This window comes from Leptopilina heterotoma, unplaced genomic scaffold (genome assembly GCF_015476425.1).
Source record: "Leptopilina heterotoma isolate Lh14 unplaced genomic scaffold, ASM1547642v1 Lhet_17, whole genome shotgun sequence".
Classification (NCBI taxonomy): Eukaryota; Metazoa; Arthropoda; class Insecta; order Hymenoptera; family Figitidae; genus Leptopilina; species Leptopilina heterotoma.
In genome coordinates, this window is record NW_025110886.1 from 587,228 (window position 1) to 613,444 (window position 26,217).

General features: G+C 24.9%; 1 protein-coding gene across 13 annotated transcripts in view; it reads right to left on the reverse strand.

Moving 5' to 3' along the window:
- The window catches only part of LOC122499658 (transcription factor 12), a 231,710-nt gene that overhangs the window by 156,140 nt on the left and 49,353 nt on the right, over nucleotides 1–26,217 (reverse strand). For all 13 annotated transcript variants that reach the window (XM_043608123.1, XM_043608121.1, XM_043608124.1 and 10 more), the window contains exons 3-5: nucleotides 12,052–12,298; nucleotides 11,675–11,706; nucleotides 8,154–8,198 (exon numbers count right to left, since the gene is read on the reverse strand). In XM_043608123.1, the coding sequence (XP_043464058.1) occupies nucleotides 8,154–8,198; nucleotides 11,675–11,706; nucleotides 12,052–12,298 (324 nt within the window). The remainder of the gene's footprint in view (nucleotides 1–8,153; nucleotides 8,199–11,674; nucleotides 11,707–12,051; nucleotides 12,299–26,217) is intronic.

Sequence of the window (26,217 nt, forward strand, 5' to 3'; positions counted from 1 at the left end):
CACCTTTTTTTTACTTGTTGTTTCAAAAACTGCCAACTATAGAAATTAGAAAATTAATTTCTAGCCATTTCTGTAGTTAACAGTTTAGCAAAAATTAATTACTAGCTACTTATGTAGTTGTCAGTGTTTCAAAAACTGTCAACTGCATAAATTAGAAATTAAAAAATTAATTTCTAATTATTTCTGTAGTTGTCAGTTTGGCAAAAAATTTTTTTTTCAGTTATTTCTGTAGTTGGCAGTTTTTTTTACTTGTTTTACTATAATTTTTAGTGTTTATCTTGAAAACTTTTTTATTCCTATAGTTATTTCTGTAGTTGGCAGTGTTTTTAAAAACTGCCAACAACAGAAATTAGAAAATAAAAAATTTATTTCTAGTTATTTTTGTAGTTGGCAGTTTTTTTACTTGATTTAGTTGGCTGTAGTTGACAGTTTGGCAAAAATTAATTTCTAGTTATTTCTTTAGTTGGCAGTGTTTTAAAAACTATCAACTGCATAAATTAAAAAATTAAAAAATTAATTTCTACTTATTTCTGTAGTTGTCAGTTTGGCAAAAATTAATTTTTAGTTATTTATGTAGTTGGCAGTTTTTTTACTTGTTTTATTAAAATTTTTAGTGTTTATCTTGGAACCTTTTTTTAATCCTAATAATTTCTGTAGTTGTTAGTGTTTCAAAAACTGCCAACTACAGAAATAACTAGAAATTAGTTTTTTGTTAAAAATTCACGTTATTTAAGATTACAATTTTTTAAAATTATTTTTGAGCTTAACTATATATAGAAAAAATTGAAATAGTGCTTTTCAATTCTGTCAAAAACAAATTCATTATATTTAACGTGAGAATTGAAAAATTTTTGCAATTACATTGACAACTATGGAAAAAAAATAAAAATTCATGTATGAGCTATGCAAAAAGTTGCCAACTATAGAAAAAAGTAAATATTTCGGTATTTTTCCAATTTTTTCGTTAATTTACCAAAAAAAAAGGTCAATATTTTTATATTCATCGACAACTGCCAACTATGGAAAAAAACTATGAATTGTTGTTAATTTAAAAAAAATGTTCAATATTTTTATATTCATCGACAACTGCCAACTATGGACAAAAAACTATGAATTGTTGTTAATTTACCAAAAAAAAAAAAATGTTTAATATTTTTATATTCATCGACAACTGCCAACTATGGAAAAAAAACTATGAATTGTTGTGAATTTATCCAAAAAAAATGTTTAATACTTTTATATTCATCGACAACTGCCAACTATGGAAAAAACAATTGAATTGTTGTTAACTTACCAAAAAAAAAATGTTCAATATTTTTATGTTCATCGATTACTGCCAACTATGGGAAAAAAACTATAAAATACCAGTTTTTCTTGTAAAATTTAATAAATTTCGAAATTTTAATCTCATTTACAGACTATAAATAAAAATGAACAATAGTTTCAATATATATAGTGAGGGAAATTCGTATATAATTTGTATTGAATCTATAGATAATAAACCCTCCCTTTCTATATATACATATATACATACAGAGACACTGTAAATTGAGTGTGTTTATTGCATAATCCGAGAAATGTGGCGCTCAATAAATTACAGAAATAGCGAATCAATTTGAAAGAGAAAGGAAATACCAATTTCCGCCAATTATTATACTTATGCCGAAAATAATATATTAGTAACGCATAATGTTCCGTAAACATAATAATTTCAATATTATTTATAATTTAGTCAAATTATCTAATCGTATAAATACAATATTGTTTTTAATTTTTCAATGAATTTTTCGAATGCTGGCCACCTTGGGGACACTTTTTTTAAAAAATTTCTACTGTTTTAATTCCAAAGTCTAAGTTTTATTTTCCTTAGTAAAATAAAAAAAAAATTTTTTGCTAAAATGTTAGTTTCAGGGCATATATTATTAATTATTAATACCGTTTAGGAATTACAGTCGTTCAAAAACATGGGCGACCACCTTAGGGCCCCTTACCCTACTTAATAGTTAAGTGTTCAATGTTCAATTATCAATAAAAGTTGAGCCAAAAAATCCTTGTTTATAATTTTTGTTTTTTATTTTTTTTTATTTTGTTTTCTTTTGTTTTTATATCTTTTTAAAAAAAATGATGTCCATCTCAGACAAACTTAACTAAAAATGTTATAATTACCTGAATATTAATACAATTAGAAAAATTTAACTCGAAATAAAAAAAATTGATACATTTCTTATTTGATAAATCGGAGGCTGGAATTTGTTCTGAAAATAAATTCAAAAATCTACATAAACATATAATAGAGAATTATTTTTTGATGGTTTACGAGAAATAAAAAAAAGGTTTTGTTTTTTCTACCTCGAGTATTACCTGGTTTTGGTTGTCAATTTTTTTTTGTCGACAGGCAATTGTTATTTGACAAACACTATAATCGTCAATACAATAGTGTGCCCCGAAGACATATAATTCGAGACATACGCGAAGGAGCAAAAAAAAAGAAAAGAAAGGAAAAAAAATTGTATCTATATACCGGGTGACTATAATTCCCCTATGAGGCCATTGTCCGAATCTCGCTTTTATATATATATATATATATATATATAACGATATGGTGGCTGTTGGTGCAAAAGATATCCATTGGCTTTTGGTTCTTTTTAAACGTCACGAGCTCCAAGAAATTCCTCGAGGCTACGAATTAACACGAAACGAGTCCAAAGTTTTCTCTCTCGCGCGTCGGCATTTTATCGGTTTCGTTTTTGGCCCCGGAGTGGGGGAGTGGGGGGGGGGGGTTAGAAGTGAAGATGGTTCCACGGTCTGGCGACCGCAGCACGCGACACCATATGGTATCCCGATATCCGTGACCCAAGAGCACATGCACTCCACTTCGTGCAGGCAACCTTACTCAGCTCATTGTCAGTGAAAAAAAGAAAAAAAAATAACCTTCTCTCACTACAAACACATATTATAAATATTATAATACAATTTTTATTATTCTTATTGAAAAAAACATTCTGGTTAATATATTATATATACACGAAATTTCGTAAGGAGAAAAAGAACATCAGCATGATGTTATAAATATAGGATTACAATATCTCTCTGTTTCGAATTTGGGGGAGATTTTTTTACACTTTTTTTTTATTTCGAGTTCAATTTTTCTAATTTTATTAATAATTAATATTCAGGTAATTATAACATTTTTGGTTAAGTTTGTGCGAGATGGACATCATTTTTTTTTTAAAGATTGTCAAAAATTATAAAAATTATAAAATTATAAAATTATAAAATTAGTCACGTGGGTTAAAAAAAATGTTTTTGTTTAAGAGTTATGAGTTTCTGTGTGTTTTTGTTATAAAATTACGAGTCTAAAAATATTAACCAAATTTAAAAAAATTTTTTTTTTTTTTTTTTTTTTTTTTTTTAATGTTTTTAATGTTTTTTTTTTAAGGCTCTCTGCTTTTTCTTCATGGGATTTTGAAAATTTTACCAACTCGACCATTAATCACAGACCTCATCTCTCTTATAGCAAAGTTACCCTCGTGAAACTGGTGGGTCATGAAGAATCTCAAGTCACAAGATCAATTAACTTCGAACTCTCAACGTCATTATATATTATGTTTTCCAAGTGAAACGAACTTCAAATTCTAATAATAAAAATCAAAATCGCACCCCTCGCAATTATTTTCTTTAAGGTGTCATTGTACCAATAAAAAAAATATACTTCTCTCTCACTAAATATTGAGTTCGTTTATAATCCGAATCACGCGAACTTCAAATAAAAATCAGTGTATACAATATAAATTTTTGTGATCCAAAACATTGAAAATGAAGATTATTTCTCGAAAAATTGCAGTTGGTTATTATTTCAAGTTAAAATATTATTGTAAATTACATAATTAATGTATTTTGAAGAAATATAAATTTATAATATACAATTTTCGATCATTATACCATTATGGCGATCATTTTTAGTTATACCTACTAATTTTTAAGAAATACAGTTTCTTATCAAATTTTCAAGAAAAAATTTTGTTCACTACATTTAAAGTGCTGTATGTTATGAGTTCTCAGGAACTGCTGATTTTATAATTATGAGTTCATTTGTAAACTCCTAAACATTCCTTAGTTTACAAATAAACTCATAAAAAATATGAGTTTACAAAAAAACTCATAAAAAATATGAGTTTACAAATAAACTCATAAAAAATATGAGTTTGCTAATAAACTAATAAAATATGAGTTTGTAAATAAACTCATAAAATATGAGTTTACAAATAAACTCATAAAATGTGAGTTTACAAATAAACTCATAAAATATGAGTTTATTTGTAAACTCATAAAATTTATTTGAGTTTATTCGTAACTAATAAAATATATTATGCATTTATTTGTAAACTCATAAAAATTTATGAGTTTACTAATTAAACTTATAAAATTGATTTAAGTTTACAAATAAACTCATAAAATATATGAGTTTATTTGTGAACTCATAAAATAGTTTTAATTAGATTTATGAGTTCATTTGTAAACTCATAAATTTTTTGGGAAAAAATAAAAATTTGTAATAATTGGTCGAGAATTTTCACCCGCGCATAAATAAAACTATGAGATAAAATAAAAACCATGAGTTAAATAAAAAAATTATTGTTTATAACTCATGAAACTCATAAAAATAATCAAAATTAGAATATATATTCTACGAACAAATCTAAGAACTCATAAATAAAAATATGAGATAAAAGAAAAACTATGAGTTAATTAAAAAATTTATTGATTATAACTCATAAAGACTCATAAAAATAATCAAAATTAGAATATGATTTAATCAAAACAACCCTATACTATGACTTAATGTAAAAACTATTAATTCTTTAATCTTTAAATCATAAAAACTCATAAATATATACAAAGTTATAGTTTATGAATACAGAAACTCATAGTCGTGTTTTTCTGTTAGGGCAAGAACTCATAAAAAAATAATTTAACTCATAAATAAACATTTCATCTCTCAGATGATAAAATCATGAATGTTTTATTTTTTGAGATCTAAACTTTATAATTCGATAACCAATAATTTGAAAGTTAATAAATATATAAACTCATAATTGTAGCTTTCTTTATTTAGCATAGAAATTTATAATTATTTATAACCCTTAAATGTGACTTATTTAGTTTAAAATCAATTAAATGTTTAGTGCGACCAACAATTCTTGAAAACTCATAAATATACGAGCTTCTTTTTTATTTTTAAAATATTAATTTACTAATTTATGAGTTTAATTGTATACTCATAAATCTATTTTATGAGTTTTATTTTGAACTCATAAATTTATATATTTATTAACTTTCAAATTATTGATAATCGAACTATGAGTTTAGACCTTAAAAAATAAAACGTCCATGATTTATAAAAAATTTTATGATTTAAAGATTAAAGAATTAATAGTCCTTAAATTAAGTCATAGGTTTATTTATGAGTTTATAAGTTGTAATTAATAAATTTTGTTATTTTATCTCATAGTTTTATTTATGAGTTCTTAGGATTATTCGTTGAATATATATATTCTAATTTTGATTATTTTTATGAGTTTTTGTGAGTTTTATGAGTTATAATCAATAAATTTTTTATTTAACTCATAGTTTTTATTTTATTCCATAGTTTTATTTATGAGTTATTAGGTTTATTCGTAGAGAAAATATTGTAATATTAATTATTTTTTATGAGTTTTTATGAGTTATAATCAATAAATTTTCAGTTTATCAGACAATAAAATCCAGAATTAAAACATCAATTTAGAGCGCGGGTGAAAATTTTCGACCAATTATTACAAATATACGATAATAAATTCACTAAAATTCACACGAGTCAACAAATTATGATATATTAACCATTTACATTACGCACATATATATTATATAATATAAAGTTTATAAATTAAATTTGAAATAATGTATTTTCGACAATTTGCGTGTGAATATTTTTCGAAATAATTTCTGCAAATCAAGACAAATGCAACGGACAATAAATCCTCATTCTCGTTTGCACTAACGAACAGAGTTGTTTTGTAGGTGGGGCAAAAAGTGGTCGAGTCGAGGGAAAAAAAAGAAAAAAAAATAAAGAAAAAAGGAAAGAAGAAAAAAAATCAGCATTACGAGAACGGAAGGGAGAATATAGGCGCATGGGAAAATGTCACGGAGAACCCGAGAGTGGAGGCGTCGCATGGTAAAACGATTATCCACGTGACTCTAGAGTCCAAGAGTATAAAGCTCTATATATATCTATATAATATAATTGTAACGCGAATAAAACGTCTGTCTAAACTTTTCCACAAATATTATTTGATATTTTGTTAAAAAATTAAAAAAAAAATTTTTTTTTGTTAAAAAAACTGTTTATTTTTTTTAAAAACTCATAGAATTAGTAATTTTTATTTATGAGTTTTAACTGTATTTTTTATTCACTTTTCTTGGAAAGAAATTTAAATCCATAGAGAATCATTCTTTTATGAAAAAAAACTCATAAAAATCTATATATAAGTCATGACTCATAAATGTAATTTATGAGTTTTAACTTTATTTAATATTTAACATTATTTTTTATTGACTTTTATTCGAAAGAGAAATTTTAGCCCATGGAAAACATATTCATAACTAAAAACTCATAACTACCATTTACTTAAAAACTCATAAAGTAAAAAATAAATAAATTCAACAAGAAGTGAAATTTAATGTAATAATTCATGTAAATAAATAAAGATGTAAATTCATGTAAATAATTACAGATAGTTAAAAAATAACTCATAAGAATTAATAAGAGTTCAATTATGAGTCACATTAATGCTGAGACGCATAGTTAACTCATAAAGTCTATAAATAAATTAAATTAGTAAACTAAATTAGTAGTGAAATAAATTAAAAATGTATTGAAAATTGAAACAACTAATAAGAAATTGAGTAACTCATAAGAAAATTCATAAACATTTACTTATAACTTTTATTAACTCAGAAACTCATGAAGTAAATAATGAACAAATAACATTTATAAAACACTTAATAAAACTCATGATAAATTCAGTAATTAATAAAAATAAAAATTTAATATTTAATAAAACTCTTAAATATTAATTAGTGTGATAACTCATAATAGTGATAACCGTTAAATTACGATTTTTATTGACACTAAAATGCATAACATAATTCTGAAACTCATAAAGTAAATAATTTAGTTTATGAAAATTAAAAAAATGTAGAAAATAATTTTTTAATTTATTATTATAGTTACGCATAACCTAACTCATGACGCTCACGAGCGTTAACTCATAACTCTTACTAGGAAACTCATAAATAAATAATTTAGGTTATGAAAATTAAAAAAACGTAGAAAATAACTTTGTTAATAAAATTATTATTTAAACTATTATTTCTGAGTTATGAGTTACGTTATGAGTAGTAATTCATAACTTAACGCATAACGTAACTTATAACTCAGATACTCATAAAGTAAATAATTTTATTACTAAAATAATTCTTATTTATTGCGACAAATAACATTGATAGAACATTTAATTTAAATGATAGTAATAAATTCGGTGAGTCTTAAAAAAACTCATAATTATTATTTAGTGTTTTAATTCATAATAGTGATAACTATTAACTTACAATTTTTATTAACACTTAAACTCATAATTCAAAAAGTAACAATAAATTAATAAACTACTTTTATAGAAAAATTTAGTATAATAACTCATAGTTTTAAATTCTGTAACTCATAACACAATTCATACTCATTAATAAAAATTAAATTAAAAATTTTAAGCTCATAAACTTAAAGGTTTCGAAATATGTGGAACAAGACTAGAATTGTTTATTGCAAACAATTTTTTATTGCAACAGAATTACGTAGTTTCGATGTCAGATATTGAAAATTCAAAATGGCGGATCAAATATGGTGGAAAAAAGACTTTTTTGCATATTTAAGTAAAAAAAAAATTTGCTGGGACAGTAATTTTGATACTGAAATATTTTTTTAAGGAAAAAAAGTGGTTTTTTTTATTCTTGTGCAGATTTGTCCGCTTAAATAAATATAAATAATAAAAAAAAAATAAACATTTTGATGAAACTAACAGATTTATAGAAGACAATATGAAAAAAGAAAAACTTACCCAATGTTGTGTTGTAACGACTTCTCCATCTGTCTGTTCAAGGTTCTAAATTAGAGAAGAAGAAAAAAATTAATTGATAATCATTTCCTGTATAATTACAAATTATATATTTATTCGAACATAATATTTATAACGAATAATTGAACGAATTTCGATAAATTTTGAAATTGACATAAATTAACTAAATTTTCAATGTTTAATTATAACGATATGTATATATGTATATATATAGTGATGATAATAGAAATTATTATTATTAAACTTGATTTATCAGTGACGCTATCGATTTCGCAGGTTGTGCAGTGTGGGTTATTGTATTTGTCATACGCAATGTATAGAGATATATACGTCAATTCAGTAAAAGCCCTTGGCAATAATGCAGCAATAATTGCATAAACGAATATAAAAGCCAATAAACACCAAAAAGAGAAATGGACAATTTCTCTTTTTTTTTTGTTTATTTCAGTCGGTTAAATATTGTCAAAAAAAAAGAAGAACAGAAAATATGCATTCACCATCCGTTCCAATTCTCATGGCATTATTTTAAATACTATTTGATATTTATGAGTTTTTATGAGTTATTTTGTTTATCAAATATATACACGGAGAGACTAGTTATTTTTTTTAATAATAAAATTTATTTTGATTATAGTATAGGGGGGATACTTTACTCAATCCGCATATCGTAATGTTTTTTTTTTCTCAATGAACGTTATTTTTCAATGGTTATATAAAAAAAAATATTTCGTAATTTTAAAAATCTAATAAATAGATTCATAATCAGCGACGCCAAAAACCCCCGAGTAACAACTCTTAAACGAATTTAATAAATTTTTTTTTAAATGTCCGCCATATTGAATCCGACATTTTGTATTTTGAAAATACCATTGCCAATTCGTAATCAGCGACTCCAAAAACCCCTGAGTAACAAGTTTCAAGTTTTTAGTTAAAAACACGAAAAAAAAAATTCAATTTTTGTATTGCAAAAATTCAATTATTTTCAAGAGTAATAATATTCTTCGCAAAAATTAAATATTGTTCAAAAGTAATAAAATTCTTCTTAGGGATTCAATTATTTTCCACTAATAATAAAACTCATTGCAGAATTTCAATTCAATTATTTTTAAACATTTTATTAAAATTCGTCGAATGAATTCAATTATTTAATTATTTTTCAATTATTTTAAACTTTTTTAATAAAGTTCATCAAGAGAATTCAATTTTAAGAAAGATTCAATATGTTATTTCCCTGAAATTCAATTATTTTAAAAAATTTTAATAAAATTCTTTGGCAAAATTTCAATTATTTTCAAAAATTTTCCTCAATTCAATGATTTTTAATATTTACATTTTATCCAAAAGAATTCAATTATTTAAAACAATTTTTGAAAGCATTCTTCGCAAAAATTCAATTATTTTCAAAAATAATAAAAATTTCATAAAGGAATTCAATTAACAAATTTTTTTTCTTAAAAATTTTATTAAAATTCGTAAAAAGAATTTAATTATTTAAAAGTTTGAGGATAAAATTCTTTGTAAAAATTAATTTTTAAGAAAAAGTTAAATTATATTCAATAAATTATTTATTTTTGTATTTAAATAATGAATTCTCGTAGAATTTTCTCATAAAAATTTATTTAAAAATGGATTTCAGTTAAAAGTTTAGATTATAAATGAATTTTAAAAGCATTTTATAAAAGTTGAAAATTATTGCAAAAATTCAGTTATTTTCAACGAGTTATTAATATTCTTCCCAAAATTAAATATTTAAATAAAATTAAATATTAAATAAAAATAATTAAATTCTTCGCAAAAATTCAATTATTTTTACAAATAAAAAAAAAATTCATCGCAAAATTTCAATTCTTTTTAATACAATTTTAATCGAATTTCTCGAAAAATGTAGTAATTATACTTCAAAATTTTATTCAAATTCGTCGAATAAATTCAATTACTCAATTACTCAATTATTCAATTATTTTTCAATTATTTTAAACATTGTTGATAAAGTTCTTTAAGAGAATTCAATTTTAAGAAAGATTCAATAATCTATTTCTTTGAAATTCAATTATTTTTAAAAATTTTAATAAAATTCATGAAAAGTTTCAATTATTTTCAAAAATAACAAAAATTTTATAGGAATTCAATTAAAAAATTTTTTAAAATTTTAAAATTAAATTTTAAATAATTTTTTAAATTAAAAAAATTTTTTTTTAATATCTCAATTATTTTCTCAAATAATAAAATTTTTTCAGAAATTAAATTATTTTTATAACTAATAAAACTCATCGATGAATTTTAATTATTTTTAATCAAATTTTAATCAAATTCCTCGAAAAATGTAAATATTCTTAAAAATTAACATTAAAATTCGTAAAAAGAATTCAATTATTTAAAAATTTGAGGATAAAATTCTGTATAAAAAATAAATTTTAAGAAAAAGTTGAATTATTCAAAATATTATTATTATTATATTATATTATTATATTATATTATTATTATTATTATTTAAATTATTTATTCTTGTATTTAACTACTAAATTCTCGTAGAATTTTCTCATAAAAATTGATTTAAAAATGAATTTCATTTAAAATTTTGTAAAAGTTGGAAATTTATTTCTATAGGTATTCAATTATTTTCACAAATAATAAAACTCATTGCAAAATTTCAATTATTTATTTAATTTTAATACAATTTTTAATCGAATTTCTCGGAAAAATGTAATTATTCTTAATTTTATTAAAAAATTCATCGATAGGAATTCAAATTATTTGAAAATTTGTCGATAACGATTCTTTTATGGGAATTTAATTTTAACAAATTATTCAATAAATTATTTATTTGCATTTTTACATTTAAATTTGTATTTAAATAATTGAATTCTAGTATAGAATTTTCCAATAAAAATTGATTTTCATTTCATAAAAAAATCGAAGAATTTTAATTTTAAATTCTTGTAAATAATAATTGAAAATTGTAAATGATTTTATCACTCGATCTTTAATTATTATAAAATATGAAGAAATCGATCACTCCGAGTCGAATCACTCCGAACTTGGAGTTATCGATATTTTCATGTTTTATATATATAGTAAGGAAAAATTTAATTTTTAGGTTTAAGTAAAATATTTTCTTATTTGACTATCGGACTTATTTTTTTTGGTCCGGAAAATGGTCCCTAATTTTTTATTTTGCTTTTTTTTTATTTTTTATTTTCATTCATTGGTTCGAGCCTTGGATTAGTTTTTTTTCGAAGTGGTTTGAAATGTCTCTCCGTGTATATACTTAGGGGTCGTCAAAAAATTAAGTAAGACATTTAGGGGGGAGGGGGCCAGGGGGGGGGTGTCTGCTAGATCTTACGAACAATAGAAAAAATGGCGCTAATGTATAAAAATATCTTACGAAGGGGAAGGGGGGGGGTCAAATTTTCCAAAAAAAAATGTCGGACGGCCCCCTTATTATAAATACTATCAAGAAATAAAATTTTTCATTATAGAAAAATAAAGAAATGTAAACTTACGTCTTTCTTCCTCTTCGGTGTTGTAACCGTTCCTGAAACAGAATACAAATGTATATCATAAAAATAGGTTTGAAAGAAAGAAAGAAAGAAAGAAAGAAAGAAAAAAAAATTAGAATAAGAATAAAATTGTGATTTTTATTCGCAAGAGTGAAATCAGTTTCTTTTTTTCCCAATTCTATTGTTTTCATTTTGAGATGATGGAAAAAAATTAAATAAAGAGGGAGAGAGAGAGAGAGAGAGAGAAATTATTATAATATACGCGCACCCTTAGAATATTGTTGGACCCCTGCAGAAAAATAATGTTTTAAAAGAGGGACTGACAGGGGTTACACGCGGGTTTGAAACGTGTGTAGTGGCATAATTTTGAAATTACTTACCGGCCGAGGGGTTTGGTAGCCGAGCGCCGTTGCCGGTTGGGGTGGCGGGGTTTGATACAGAGTTAGGGGTGGCGACGACGACGGAGGGTGGAACTCTGCTTCCAAAGGGGAAGTAGGGTGAGTCGGGCGAATACGTTGCACCCTCTACTACTCCGGTTGTCGTTCCTCCACCGCCACCCCCTGGACCACCACCACCACCACCGCCGCCGCCTCCGCTCGTCGGGCCAAACTCACCGCCGCCATACGTCTGAAACAGAGAAAACAAATGAATTACGGCGCGATTAGGTCACGGTCTGTTGCCGAGAACTAGCAGCGTCCAAATTCGGGTCAATTTCAGTGGGGATGTCGGGGTCGCGTTTATACTGCCAAATTTGACACTATGTCCAAATCCATAAACTGGCCCATAATTTATTACCGCGTACTCCCATTCCCCTCCTTTACTTTACTATATGTATGTTAAATATATACCTATATATAGATTTCTACTGAATTTATCATTTATTCGTTCGAGAGTGGATATTTTATCGAGAGAGGCTTAAATAATTATAAACCAGTGAATTTAAATTTTCAGTTGTGGATTTTCGTGTTTTTAATTTATTGCACTTTTAGATTTTAGAGATTTACTTGACGCTTTGCATTTTTGTCACCACCAATTGTCAAATTGACAATTTTCCCTTAAATTCGTGATTAGTTGTGCTAAAAACCATTGTACCTTTATTATTATTATCAAAATTATTAAGTTAACTAAACAGGATCAAATTTCAACGAATTGATCTCAAAAATTGAATCAAATATTCAAATCAGAATTTGATCACAATTTTGGGACGCATGATTATTCCCCAAATGTCATTTTACCGAACTGCACTTTTGCGAATTGTCATTTTTGCGAATTGTCATTTTTGCGAATGGCCATTTTTACGAATTGTCAATTTTCCGAAAAGTTATTTTTGCGAAAAGCTATTTTTGCGAATTGTCATTTTTGCGAATGGCCATTTTTACGAATTGTCAATTTTCCGAAAAGTCATTTTTGCGAAAAATACAATAGTGAATTTATAGACCTACAAGTTTTCTATTGTATTTTTCGCAAAAATGACAATTCGCAAAAATGACTTTTCGGAAATTTGACAATTCGTAAAAATGTCGGACAATTCGTAAAAATGTCGATTCGCAAAAATGACTTTTCGGAAAATTGACAATTCGTAAAAATGGCGATTCGCAAAAATGACAATTCGTAAAAATGGCAATTCGTAAAAATGGCGATTCGCAAAAGTGACAATTCGCAAAAATGACATTTCTCAAAAATGACAATTCGCAAAAATGTCAATTCGCAAAAATGGCAATTCGTAAAAATGGTGATTCGCAAAAATGACATTTCTCAAAAATGACAATTCGCAAAAATGTCAATTCGCAAAAATGACTTTTCGAAAAAATTACAATTCGTAAAAATGGCGATTCGCAAAAATAACTTTTCGGAAAATTGACAATTCGTAAAAATGGCGATTCGCAAAAATGACAATTCGCAAAAATAGCTTTTCGAAAAAATGACAATTCGCAAAAGTGGCATTTCGCAAAATTGGCTTTTCGCAAAAATGAGTATTCGCAAAAGTGCAGTTCGGTAAAATGACATTTCGGAAAAATGACATTTGGGGAATAATCATGCGCCCCACAATTTTTGGATCATTTTGATCCAAATGGGTATTATTTTGCCATTTTTAAGAAAACAGTGGAACCCTTTAGAGGGCCAGTAAATTTGCACAAATTTGAGTAGTTTTTTATATTTTAAAAAATTTATAAATAAAAAGTCAATTCGATAAAAAAAAATTCGTTAAAATAAATGCTGGACACTATAGTTCCCACCCCGGTCATCTAAAGGTTAAGCGGACAACCCTCTAAGGAATGTGGAAAATTGATTTAAAAACTCTAAATTATAAAAATAAAAGAAAAATTGATTCTGGCACCTGCCCGCATATACATGACCACAGACTCTTCCTATATTTTCGAAAATTAATAAAATTGAATAGAAAAGTAAAATAATTTCGAGAAAAATTAATTCTAACCGCAAGTAATAGGGAAAAATAAGGAAAGTGTTTAAAAAAAGTAAATACGGTCACTACGGACCAAAAATAAAAAATTAGGGACCATTTCCGCACTAAAAAAAAAATAAGTCCGAGTTAAATAGGAAAATATTTTAATAATTCAATTATGTTTAAAATTAAAAATTAAAAATTCATCGTCAAAATCCCAATTATCTATATATATGTAAATAACACAGGAATTCAATTATTTTTAAATATTTTAATAAAATTCTTCACAAGAATTTAATTATTTACATGAATAATAATTCTTCGAAAGAATTCAATTATTAAAGATAAATAACAATATTCATTACAAGAATTCAATTATTTTTAAAAGTAATAAATTTTTTCTTGGAAATTCAACTATTTTAAAAAATTATAATAAAATCGTTCTCGCAAGAATTCAATTTAGTTTCATAAACAATAAAACTCATCGAAGAATTTCAATTATTTTTAACTAATTTAAATAATTTAATTCTCGTGGAAAACCTTGTTTGTGAAAATAATTGAATTTTTCTAATCTAAACTAATCGAAAAATTCAATTATTTTCACAAACAAGGTTTTCCACGAGAATTCAATTATTTAAATTAAAATTTATATATAATTTTTATTATTTTTCAAAATAATTAATTATTTAAAACAATGTTTATAAAATTCTTATGAAGAATTCGATTTTTCTCAAAAAATAACAAAATTTTTCACAGAAATTCAATTTGTTTAAAACATTTTAACATTTTTCTCAAGAATTCAATTATTTTTGAAAATTTTAATAAAATTCATTGCAACTTTTCAACTATTTTCATAAAAAATAAAATTCATCTCATGATTTCAATTATTTTTATTACAATTTTACAGGAATTGCTAAAAAAATGTATAATTATTCTTAAAAATTTAATTTCAATTCCACGAAAAAATCAATATATTTAAAAAAATGTTTTTTTTAACATTTTTCGGAAGTATTCAATTATTTACAAAAATAGTGGAATTTTTAACAGAAATTCAATTATTTTCAAATATTTTAATAAAATTGTTCGAAAGAAATCAATTATTTGAAGTACAATTTTAATGTAATTTTTTTGAAATAATTCAATTATTCATTTAGATTTTAATAAATTATTCTTCGCAAGAATTCAATTATTTTTAAAAATTTTAATAAAATTCTTTGCAAAATTCAATTATTTTTGAAAATTTTAATAAATTCTTTGCAAAATTCAATTATTTTCATGAATAATATAATATTCATCACAAAAATTCAATTATTTTCATAAATAACAATATTCATCGCAAGAATTCAATTATTTTTGAAAATTTTAATTAAATTCTTTGCAAAATTCAATTATTTTCATAAATAATATAATATTCATCACAAAAATTCAATTATTTTTGAAAATTTTAATAAAATTCTTTGCAAAATTCAATTATTTTCATAAATAATATAATATTCATCACAAAAATTCAATTATTTTTGAAAACTTTAATAAAATTCAATTATTTTCATAAATAACAATATTCATCGCAAGAATTCAATTATTTTTGAAAATTTTAATTAAATTCTTTGCAAAATTCAATTATTTTCATAAATAACAATATTCATCAAAAGAATTCTATAATTTTTAAAAACTTTAATAAAATTCTTTATAAAATTCAATTATTTTCATAAATAACAATATTCATCATAAGAATTCAATTATTTGTGCGAAATTTTAATAAAATTCTTTGCAAAATTCAATTATTTTTATAAATAACAATATTCATCACAAGAATTCAATTATTATTGAAAATTTTAATAAAATTCTTTGCACAATTCAATTATTTTCATAAATAACAATATTCATCAAAAGAATTCTATAATTTTTAAAAACTTTAATAAAATTCTTTATAAAATTCAATTATTTTCATAAATAACAATATTCATCACAAGAATTCAATTATTTTTGAAAATTTTAATAAAATTCTTTGCAAAATTCAATTATTTTCATAAATAACAATATTCATCACAAGAATTCAATTATTTGTGCGAAATTTTAATAAAATTCTTTGCAAAATTCAATTATTTTCATAAATAACAATATTCATCACAAGAATTCAATTATTTTTAAAAAGTAATAAATTTCTTCTTGAAAATTCAATTTCCCCTAGGGGACAAGAGTTTCCCTAGGGTAGAGGGCCCCAAGGTGGCCAGGGCCCTCTATACCTTAATTTTATTTTTGAGATTTATTGGGATCTGAATTTTTCGGAATATATAAGGAATTGTTGAGAGAGAAAAAAAAACGATCGAGGAGTTAAATCGAGATCAATGCTCCCTTAGGAACCGGATGATCGATCTGCGATTAGACCAATTTGTTGTAATGTCGGACGTTCGTTTCTCGGCTGGTCGAGAATTGGACCGGTTCCAAGGACTCGGGAGTCTTCTCTATACCTTTCCTACCCCCTTTCACTATAAATACAACTATACTCTCGAACTGAGATTTTCGCTTCGATGAATCTCGGTCGAGAGGTCGAATTCATTCTCCAAAAGGAATTTCATAAACGGATATTGATATAAATCCAAGTCTTTCAGGAAAAAGAGGGGGGGGGGCGACCGAACTTTCCACAATTTCACCAACAAAAAGTCATTGTCCCCCTGGCTTTTTGTTTTTTCCTTTAATTTTTTTTTTTTTTTGTTTTAGAACGCGACAATGAGCGTGTTCATTATAGTCCAATGGTCTAGAAAAAAGGTTTTTTACTTTTTTTTAAATAAATTTTATCTAATTTTTGTTACTGAAGGAAAACAGAAAAATTATATTATTGCAAATTTTTTTTTTTTACTTTTAGTCACTTCAAGCCTCATTGTTTATTGGTACGAACTATTAGGAGTTTTAATATTTTACAACATTTAAAGTGACAATTAGAAAATTTATATGAGGTCATAAATTTAGAGTTCATGAGTGAATTTGTAAATTATTGTCATGCGCTAATGACCAAATCAATGAAGTCTTTATGAATACAAATATAATCGCATCATAAATATGAAAATGGTGGAATGTATAGTTTTAGGCTGAATTTTAAGGTTATCGAGACTGGAGTATTCGAAATTATTACAATGTCACCGAAAAGTGATGAAATAGCAGAACTCGTTGTTGTCATTAGATTTTTGAATTCCAAAATGGCGGATGCAATATGGCGGACCGTAGCAAATTTTGGTTGGGGTCCATTTTTTTTAAAAAGGTCCGTAAAGTCCTTAATTCAAAAAGGAAAATTTCAAAGTTGCCTAAGTTTTATTTTCCTATTAGTAAAATAAAAAAATAAATTTTTTGCTAAAAATTTAGCTAAGGAGATACAGTTTCAGGGCATATATTAATAATTATTAATACCGTTTAGGAATTATTCGTTCAAAAGATGGGTGGCCACATTGGGGCCCCTTACCCTAATTAATTTACATATATTCAAAATCAAAACAATTACAGTGAATTCGTTCCAAGAACTCGTTTTCCAATCCTTTAAATGTTTTATAAGCGATTATAATTTTTTCCCAAGTGATATGGTTAATTATTTCACGAAGCGTTCGTCGTTCCGGGTCAGGGAGTTCAATGGCGATGAATGGAAACAAGCTCATCTTGCGCGAGCTATAGATTTCAAAAGGTGTTATCAAGAGGCAATATCTAATCGGTAGTCGTTAAACCATAACCGATAAGGAATATCGATTCGATGCCTGATTTATTGTAGCAGCCAATCCGTCCTTCTTTTTTCTTTTTTTTTTGTTCCTTTTTCCTTTCCTCGCGCACATCCATAGAAGGAATAAAATCGACGTGAATAATATCGTCGTTTATATCGTTGTGTGTGCCAAGCAGACTTTCCATTTAATTTCAAATGCAAAAATTTCTTATTTTCTTACCAATATACAATGTGAACAAATTTTAAAATGCCAATTATAAAGATGTAGTTTCTTTTGCGAAAGTTTGCGATGGGGGAAAATTAATTCCGGATTCTTGAATTTGATCCAAATTCTTATTGTTACTTTTTTAGAAAGGAAACCAGAGTATTCTATCTTATGTTAGTGTTGATCCTAAAACATTCTTTAATGGGTCTTTTAGGTGTCACGGAATGGACTCTAAACGTTATATGTATACTCAAGGTAATCGTAACGTTACTCCCTTAAAGTTTGATACGTTTCATCTTATTTCAGCTAAAAGAGCTTTTAATCCATGTTTAGCATTAGAAGACATAACTATGCATTAGCTGATGGTTGATGTCTGTTGAAAAGTAAAAGGTTGAATGTTTAGGATACGTTCGTTTAGAAATTACAACGAATACCAATAAAATTTCAAAAAAAGGAACCTGACAGAGTCCAGGAAAAATATTACTACATTGCCATAAACATTCCAAACTTTCGCAATCGATAATTAATTTTTAAAAAAAGTAGCAAAAAGTAGCTTTAAAACTAAAAAAAAGTGGTAAAAAAGTAGCTTTCTAACAAAAAAAAGTAGTAAAAAAGTAGCTTTAAAACTAAAAAAAAGTGGTAAAAAAAGTAGCTTTCAAACAAAAATACTTTCTCATGTGATGAGAATGTAAAAAGTAGTAAAAAAGTAGATTTCAAACTAAAAAGAATAGTAAAAAAATAGCTATCGAAAATTTAAACTCGACGACCAAAAAAACTCATTTTAGACACTTCACAAAACAGACAAAAATTCCATTCCATATTTTTTATTTTCCTCCCTTTTTTCTAATTTTCATCAAAAATATTTACTTCTTTCTTATCCTATACTTATAAATTGAATTACTGCAACGAATTTTATTATTCATGATAAAGAATTTTAAATGTTTTTTAAAAAAGTAATTTAATTCTTGTGAAGAATTTTATGAAAGTTTTTAAATATCTGATTTCTTTAGACTAATTTCTTGCAAATTCTACTTTAAATAATTGAAATCCTGAAAAATTTTTATTATTCATGAAAAGAATTGAATTTTTACGAAGATTTTTACAAAAAACTTATTTCTAAATAATTGAATTCTGTTTGGAAATTTTATGAAAATATTGTAGATATATTAAAAATCATTGAATTGCGAAAAGTTTTTAAAAATACCTAAATTTTACAAAGAATTCTAAATTTTTGAAAATAATTGAATGTCGGTGTGGCATATATTATTAAATTTTTTTGAAAATAATTGAATTCCTAAAAAGCATTTTATTATTTATGAAAATAATTGAATAGTTGCGAACGATTTTATTAGAATTTTTGAAAATAATTAAATTTCCAAAAAAAATTGTATTACTTTTAAAAATAATTGAATTCTTGCGAACGAATTTATTAAAATTTTTAAAAATAATTTGATTTCCAAGAAAAAATGAATTACTTTTAAAAAAAATTGAAATTTTATAATGAATATTGTTATTTATGTAAATAATTGAAGTTTTCAAAGTATTTAAAATAATTGATTTCTTTCGAGGAATTTTATTAAAATATTTAAAAAATAATTGAATTCCTGTGAAAAATTCTAATATTAATAAAACATTTTTTTTAAAGAATTGATTTTTTCGAGCAATTGAAATTAAAATTTAAAAAATAATTACATTTTTCAAGCAATTCCTGTAAAATTGAATTAAAAATAATTGAATTCTTTCGAACGATTTTATTAGAATTTTTTTTAAATAATTGAATTTCCAAGAAGAAATTTATTACTTTTAAAAATAATTAAATTCTTGTAATGAATATTATTATTTATAAAAATAATTAAATTTTGCAAAGAATTTTATTGAAATATTCAAAAATAATTGAATTTCTGCGAAGAATTTTATTATTTATGAAAATTTTAATTTAAATAATTGAATTCTCGTTGAAAACTTTATTTTTGAAAATAATTGAATTTTTCGATTAATAATATTAAAAAAAATTGAAATTCTGCGATGAATTTTATTATTTTTTGAAAATAATTGAATTTATTATTTTTAAAAATAATTAAATTTATTATTTTTAAAAATAATTGAATTCCTGTGAAAAATTCTAATATTTTTGTAAATAATTGAGTTATTCCAAAGAATTTAAAAAAATCTTTTTTTAAATAATTCATTTTGTCGAGGAATGAAAATTAAATTTTTAAGAATAATTACATTTTTCAACAAATTCCTGTACAAATTGTATTAAAAATAATTGAAATTCTGTGATGAATTTTAAAATTTATGAAAATAATTGAATAGTTGAAAAGAATTTTATTAAAATTTTCAAAAATAATTGAATTTCTGAGAAGATTTTTAAATTGAATTCTTCGTAACGAATTTTATATAAACATTGTTTTAAATAAATATTTTTTTTCGAAAAATTTAAAATATTATGCAAATTTTATTTTAAATAATTGAATTCTCGTGGAAAACTTTATTTGTGAAAAAAATTGAATTTTTCAATTAATTGTATTAAAAATAATTGATTTCTCGTAGAAAACTTTATTTGTGAAAATAATTAAATTTTTCGATTAATTAATTTAAAATAGTATTAAAAATAATTGAAATTCTTCGATGAGTTCTATTATTTATGAAAATAATTGAATTCTTGTTTAGAATTTTATCAAAAAAATTTTTTTAAAAATTGAATTTCAATGAAAAATATTATTAGTGAAAGTAAGTGAATTGTATAAAATTCTTAAATAAAGTTCTTGTTGTGAAGAATTGTATAAAAATTTTGTAAAATAACTGATTTTTTCGAAATTTTTTTAAAATTACCAACATATTTATAATTGCAGCGATTCAAAAACAAAAAAACCTCCATGTATATGTTTTGATTTATTAGCATTAAAATTTTACAGTATTTATAATATTCAAAAATTCTACGCTCGATTTTACTTTTTTTTAAAAAAATAAATTTAATGGTTATTACACTATATTGATACTAGGCTCTAAGCTTTATCAGTTAAGGTATAGGGTGTTAGTAATAGAGAAACAAATACAAAAAGAAATGCTTCAATAAACATTCCGGATAAACCGGTGAAGAATAATGTGAAAGCTATATAGTGGAATTTATGACTGGAATTATAGTAGTGAATATTGTGCAATACTTTTTTTCTTCTAAAATGCAAAATAACAAAAAAAGTAGTAATATGTTATTCTATAATTTAAACCATATATACTACCCTGAAAAAATCTAATAATTAAAAAATTCAATTATATATAGAGAAAATTTTTTTGTTATTACGAATCTGAATTGCGATTATAAAAATACAAAATGTCGGATCCAATATGGCGGACGATACTTCGAAAATCGTTCAAATTCGCCTGAAAACTTGTTACTCGGGGGTTTTTGGGTTCGCTGATTACGAATTCGACGTCGGTTTTTAAAAATTCAAAATGGCGGATCCAATATGGCGGCCGAAATTTAATAAGTGATCGGATTTACATGAAACTTGGTACTCGGGGGTTTTCAGGGTCGCTGATTACGAATCTGATTTGCGATTTAAAAAATTCAAAATGGCGGATCCAACATGGCTGATTATTTTTAAAAAATCGATCTTACTTAAAATTTCATATTCGGAATTTTTCGAAGTTTGATTACGATTTTCAAATATGTCTCTAAAAGAAAATATTTTTTTTTTGGGAGAGAATATTTTAATAAAAACCCGCTATCATTTGGACTTTATTTGAATTTATTTTTAAATTCATGAATGGGCTTAAAATCGAAAAAGTGGAACTCTTAAGAGGATTTCCACGTTTGGATGAAGGGATGATAAAAAAAAAATGAAAAAAAAAAGAAAAGAAAGTACTCGCGGGCAAAATATAGATAGGTAAGAAGCGGAGAATACAAGAGACTTTATCCTTATTCCGAGCAACTTTTCATCCAGGCCAGTTAACCCCCCCCCCCCTTACTACCCTTGGAAGCAGTTGCTTTGTTTTATACATGTACAACCTTTGGGAATATATATAATACCACCCAAGATATAGATACTTTGCCGCGGATGAGAGAGGGCGTAAGTGATATTAAACTTAGCGAACAGTGTTTCTCACCCACTTCTCCCTTTCGGGGGAGGAAATTTATTATAATTATAGAATAGAGGCTTGTTTTATTTATTGACTGTTTCGCTAATGACTTTGGCTTACTTTAGCTTAATTTAGCTTAATTTAGCTAATATTATCAATGACTTTAGCTAAGGTCCCCGGACCGTTCATACGTTACCAATTTTTCAAACTTTTTAGACCCCCTTCCCCCTTTTGGTTACCAGTGCGTTACATGTAAAAATTTTAATTTTTTGACCCCCTCCCCCTGCCTAAATTGGTAACGTAGTTTATGGACGGGCCCCTAGGATAGCTTTGCAATAATAATTTTAGAAAAAATTTCTTCGTAAAAAGAAAAGAATGTTGAGAACCGCTAGCCGAAAATATTGCTGCGGGTAAAGTTTTCGGATTATATCGAGAGGGTATTGGGTGGTGCGGCGTCTGAAGTTAGAAGAGAGAGAGAGAGAGAGAGAGAGAGAGAGAGAGAGAGAGAGAGAGAGAGAGAGAGAGAGGGGGGGGGAAGGGGGTTTGGCGTGAGTAACTTTTTCTCGGATAAATTTGCTCTCAACTATGGTAATAATTATTATGCCGCTATTACTGGTGCGCGCGGCGCGGCGGCGGCTTCCTAACTGAGACTGCTTCGCTTAATTTAAGAAATATCACCTCAAGACAAGGGCTAAAGTTGCTCCATTAATTGAATAAAGTATATCAAAACCCACCGACCTATCTTTTATCGGACAATGCAATTTATTTTCCAGTTAACGTATATATAACATTCCTGCAGGGCTTATTTTTCTAACATAAATAAAAAAAAGATTATATGCGAGAAAAATTAATGCGCAGGGAATAATTTATCAAATTGTTTCTAACCATTTACAATAACTGCTTCTAATTCAATTCAACATTTTTCCTTCTCTTTTATGGGATTTAGCTCCATTATTTTTGTGCTTTTGGAAAATACTTTACTTATTTAACAGTCTCGACTCTTTGGTAAAAAATCTAAAATTATCTAAAATTATCAAAAATTCAAAAATCCGAATTTCTTAAAATTCAACATTTTTCCTTCTCTTTTATGGGATTTAGCTTGATTATTTTTGTGCTCTTGGAAAATACTTTACTTATTTAACAGTCTCGACTCTTTGGTAAAAAATCTAAAATTATCGAAAATTATCAAAAATTCAAAAATCCGAATTTCTTAAAATTCAACATTTTTCCTTCTCTTTTATGGGATTTAGCTTCATTATTTTTGTGCTTTTGGAAAATACTTTACTTATTTAATAGTCTCGACTCTTTGGTAAAAAATCGAAAATTATCGAAAATTATCAAAAATCCAAAAATCCGAATTTCTTAAAATTCAACATTTTTTCCTCTCTTTTATGGGATTTAGCTTCATTATTTTTGTGCTTTTGGAAAATACTTTACTTATTTAATAGTCTCGACTCTTTGGTAAAAAATCTAAAATTATTGAAAATTATCAAAAATTCAAAAATCCGAATTTCTTAAAATTCAACATTTTTCCTTCTCTTTTATGGGATTTAGCTTCATTATTTTTGTGCTCTTGGAAAATACTTTACTTATTTAATAGTCTCGACTCTTTGGTAAAAAATCTAAAATTATCGAAAATTATCAAAAATTCAAAAATCCGAATTTCTTAAAATTCAACATTTTTCCTTCTCTTTTATGGGATTTAGCTTCATTATTTTTGTGCTTTTGGAAAATACTTTACTTATTTAATAGTCTCGACTCTTTGGTAAAAAATCGAAAATTATCGAAAATTATCAAAAATCCAAAAATCCGAATTTCTTAAAATTCAACATTTTTCCTTCTCTTTTATGGGATTTAGCTTCATTATTTTGTGCTTTTGGAAAATACTTTACTTATTTAATAGTCTCGACTCTTTGGTAAAAAATCGAAAATTATCGAAAATTATCAAAAATCCAAAAATCCGAATTTCTTAAAATTCAACATTTTTCCTTCTCTTTTATGGGATTTAGCTTCATTATTTTTGTGCTTTTGGAAAATACTTTACTTATTTAATAGTCTCGAGCTCTTGGTAAAAAATCTAAAATTATCGAAAATTATCAAAAATTCAAAAAATCCGAATTTCTTAAAATTCAACATTTTTCCTTCTCTTTTATGGGATTTAGCTTCATTATTTTTGTGCTTTTGGAAAATACTTTACTTATTTAATAGTCTCGAGTCTGGTAAAAAATCTAAAATTATCGAAAATTATCAAAAAATCAAAAAACCGAATTTCTTAAAATTCAACATTTTTCCTTCTCTTTTATGGGATTTAGCTTCATTATTTTTGTGCTTTTGGAAAATACTTTACTTATTTAATAGTCTCGACTCTTTGGTAAAAAATCTAAAATTATCGAAAATTATCAAAAATTCAAAAATCCGAATTTCTTAAAATTCAACATTTTTCCTTCTCTTTTATGGGATTTAGCTTCATTATTTTTGTGCTTTGGAAAATACTTTACTTATTTAATAGTCTCGACTCTTTGGTAAAAAATCTAAAATTATTGAAAATTATCAAAAATTCAAAAATCCGAATTTCTTAAAATTCAACATTTTTCTTTCTCTTTTATGGGATTTAGCTTCATTATTTTTGTGCTCTTTGGAAAATACTTTACTTATTTAATAGTCTCGACTCTTTGGTAAAAAATCTAAAATTATCGAAAATTATCAAAAATTCAAAAATCCGAATTTCTTAAAATTCAACATTTTTTCCTTCTCTTTTATGGGATTTAGCTTCATTATTTTTGTGCTTCTTGGAAAATACTTTACTTATTTAACTAGTCTCGACTCTTTGGTAAAAAATCTAAATATGAAATTATCAAAAATTCAAAAATCCGAATTTCTTAAAATTCAACATTTTTCTTTCTCTTTTATGGGATTTAGCTTCATTATTTTTGTGCTTTTGGAAAATACTTTACTTATTTAATAGTCTCGACTCTTTGGTAAAAAATCTAAAATTATCAAAAATTATCAAAAATTCAAAAATCCGAATTTCTTAAAATTCAACATTTTTCCTTCTCTTTTATAGGATTTAGCTTCATTATTTTTGTGCTTTTGGAAAATACTTTAATTATTTAATAGTCTCGACTCTTTGGTAAAAAATCTAAAATTATCGAAAATTATCAAAAATCCAAAAATCCGAATTTCTTAAAATTCAACATTTTTTCCTCTCTTTTATGGGATTTAGCTTCATTATTTTTGTGCTTTTGGAAAATACTTTACTTATTTAATAGTCTCGACTCTTTGGTAAAAAATCTAAAATTATCGAAAATTATCAAAAATTCAAAAATCCAAATTTCTTAAAATTCAACATTTTTATCTGTTTTTAATAGGATTTAGCTTTATTATTTTTGTGCTTTTGGAAAATACTTTACTTATTTAACAGTCTCGACTCTTTGGTAAAAAATCTAAAATTATCGAAAATTATCAAAAATTCAAAAATCCGAATTTCTTAAAATTTAACATTTTTTCCTGTTTTTAATAGGATTTAGCTTTATTATTTTTGTGCTTTTGGAAAATACTTTACTTATTTAACAGTCTCGACTCTTTGGTAAAAAATCTAAAATTATCGAAAATTATCAAAAATTCAAAAATCCGAATTTCTTAAAATTCAACATTTTTCCTTCTCTTTTATGGGATTTAGCTTCATTATTTTTGTGCTTTTGAAAAATAAATTACTTATTTAATAGTCTCGACTCTTTGGTAAAAAATCTAAAATTATCGAAAATTATCAAAAATTCAAAAATCCGAATTTCTTAAAATTCAACATTTTTCCTTCTCTTTTATAGGATTTAGCTTCATTATTTTTGTGCTCTTGGAAAATACTTTACTTATTTAATAGTCTCGACTCTTTGGTAAAAAATCTAAAATTATTGAAAATTATCAAAAATTCAAAAATCCGAATTTCTTAAAATTCAACATTTTTCCTTCTCTTTTATGGGATTTAGCTTTATTATTTTTGTGCTCTTGGAAAATACTTTACTTATTTAATAGTCTCGACTCTTTGGTAAAAAATCTAAAATTATTGAAAATTATCAAAAATTCAAAAATCCGAATTTCTTAAAATTCAACATTTTTTCCTCTCTTTTATGGGATTTAGCTTCATTATTTTT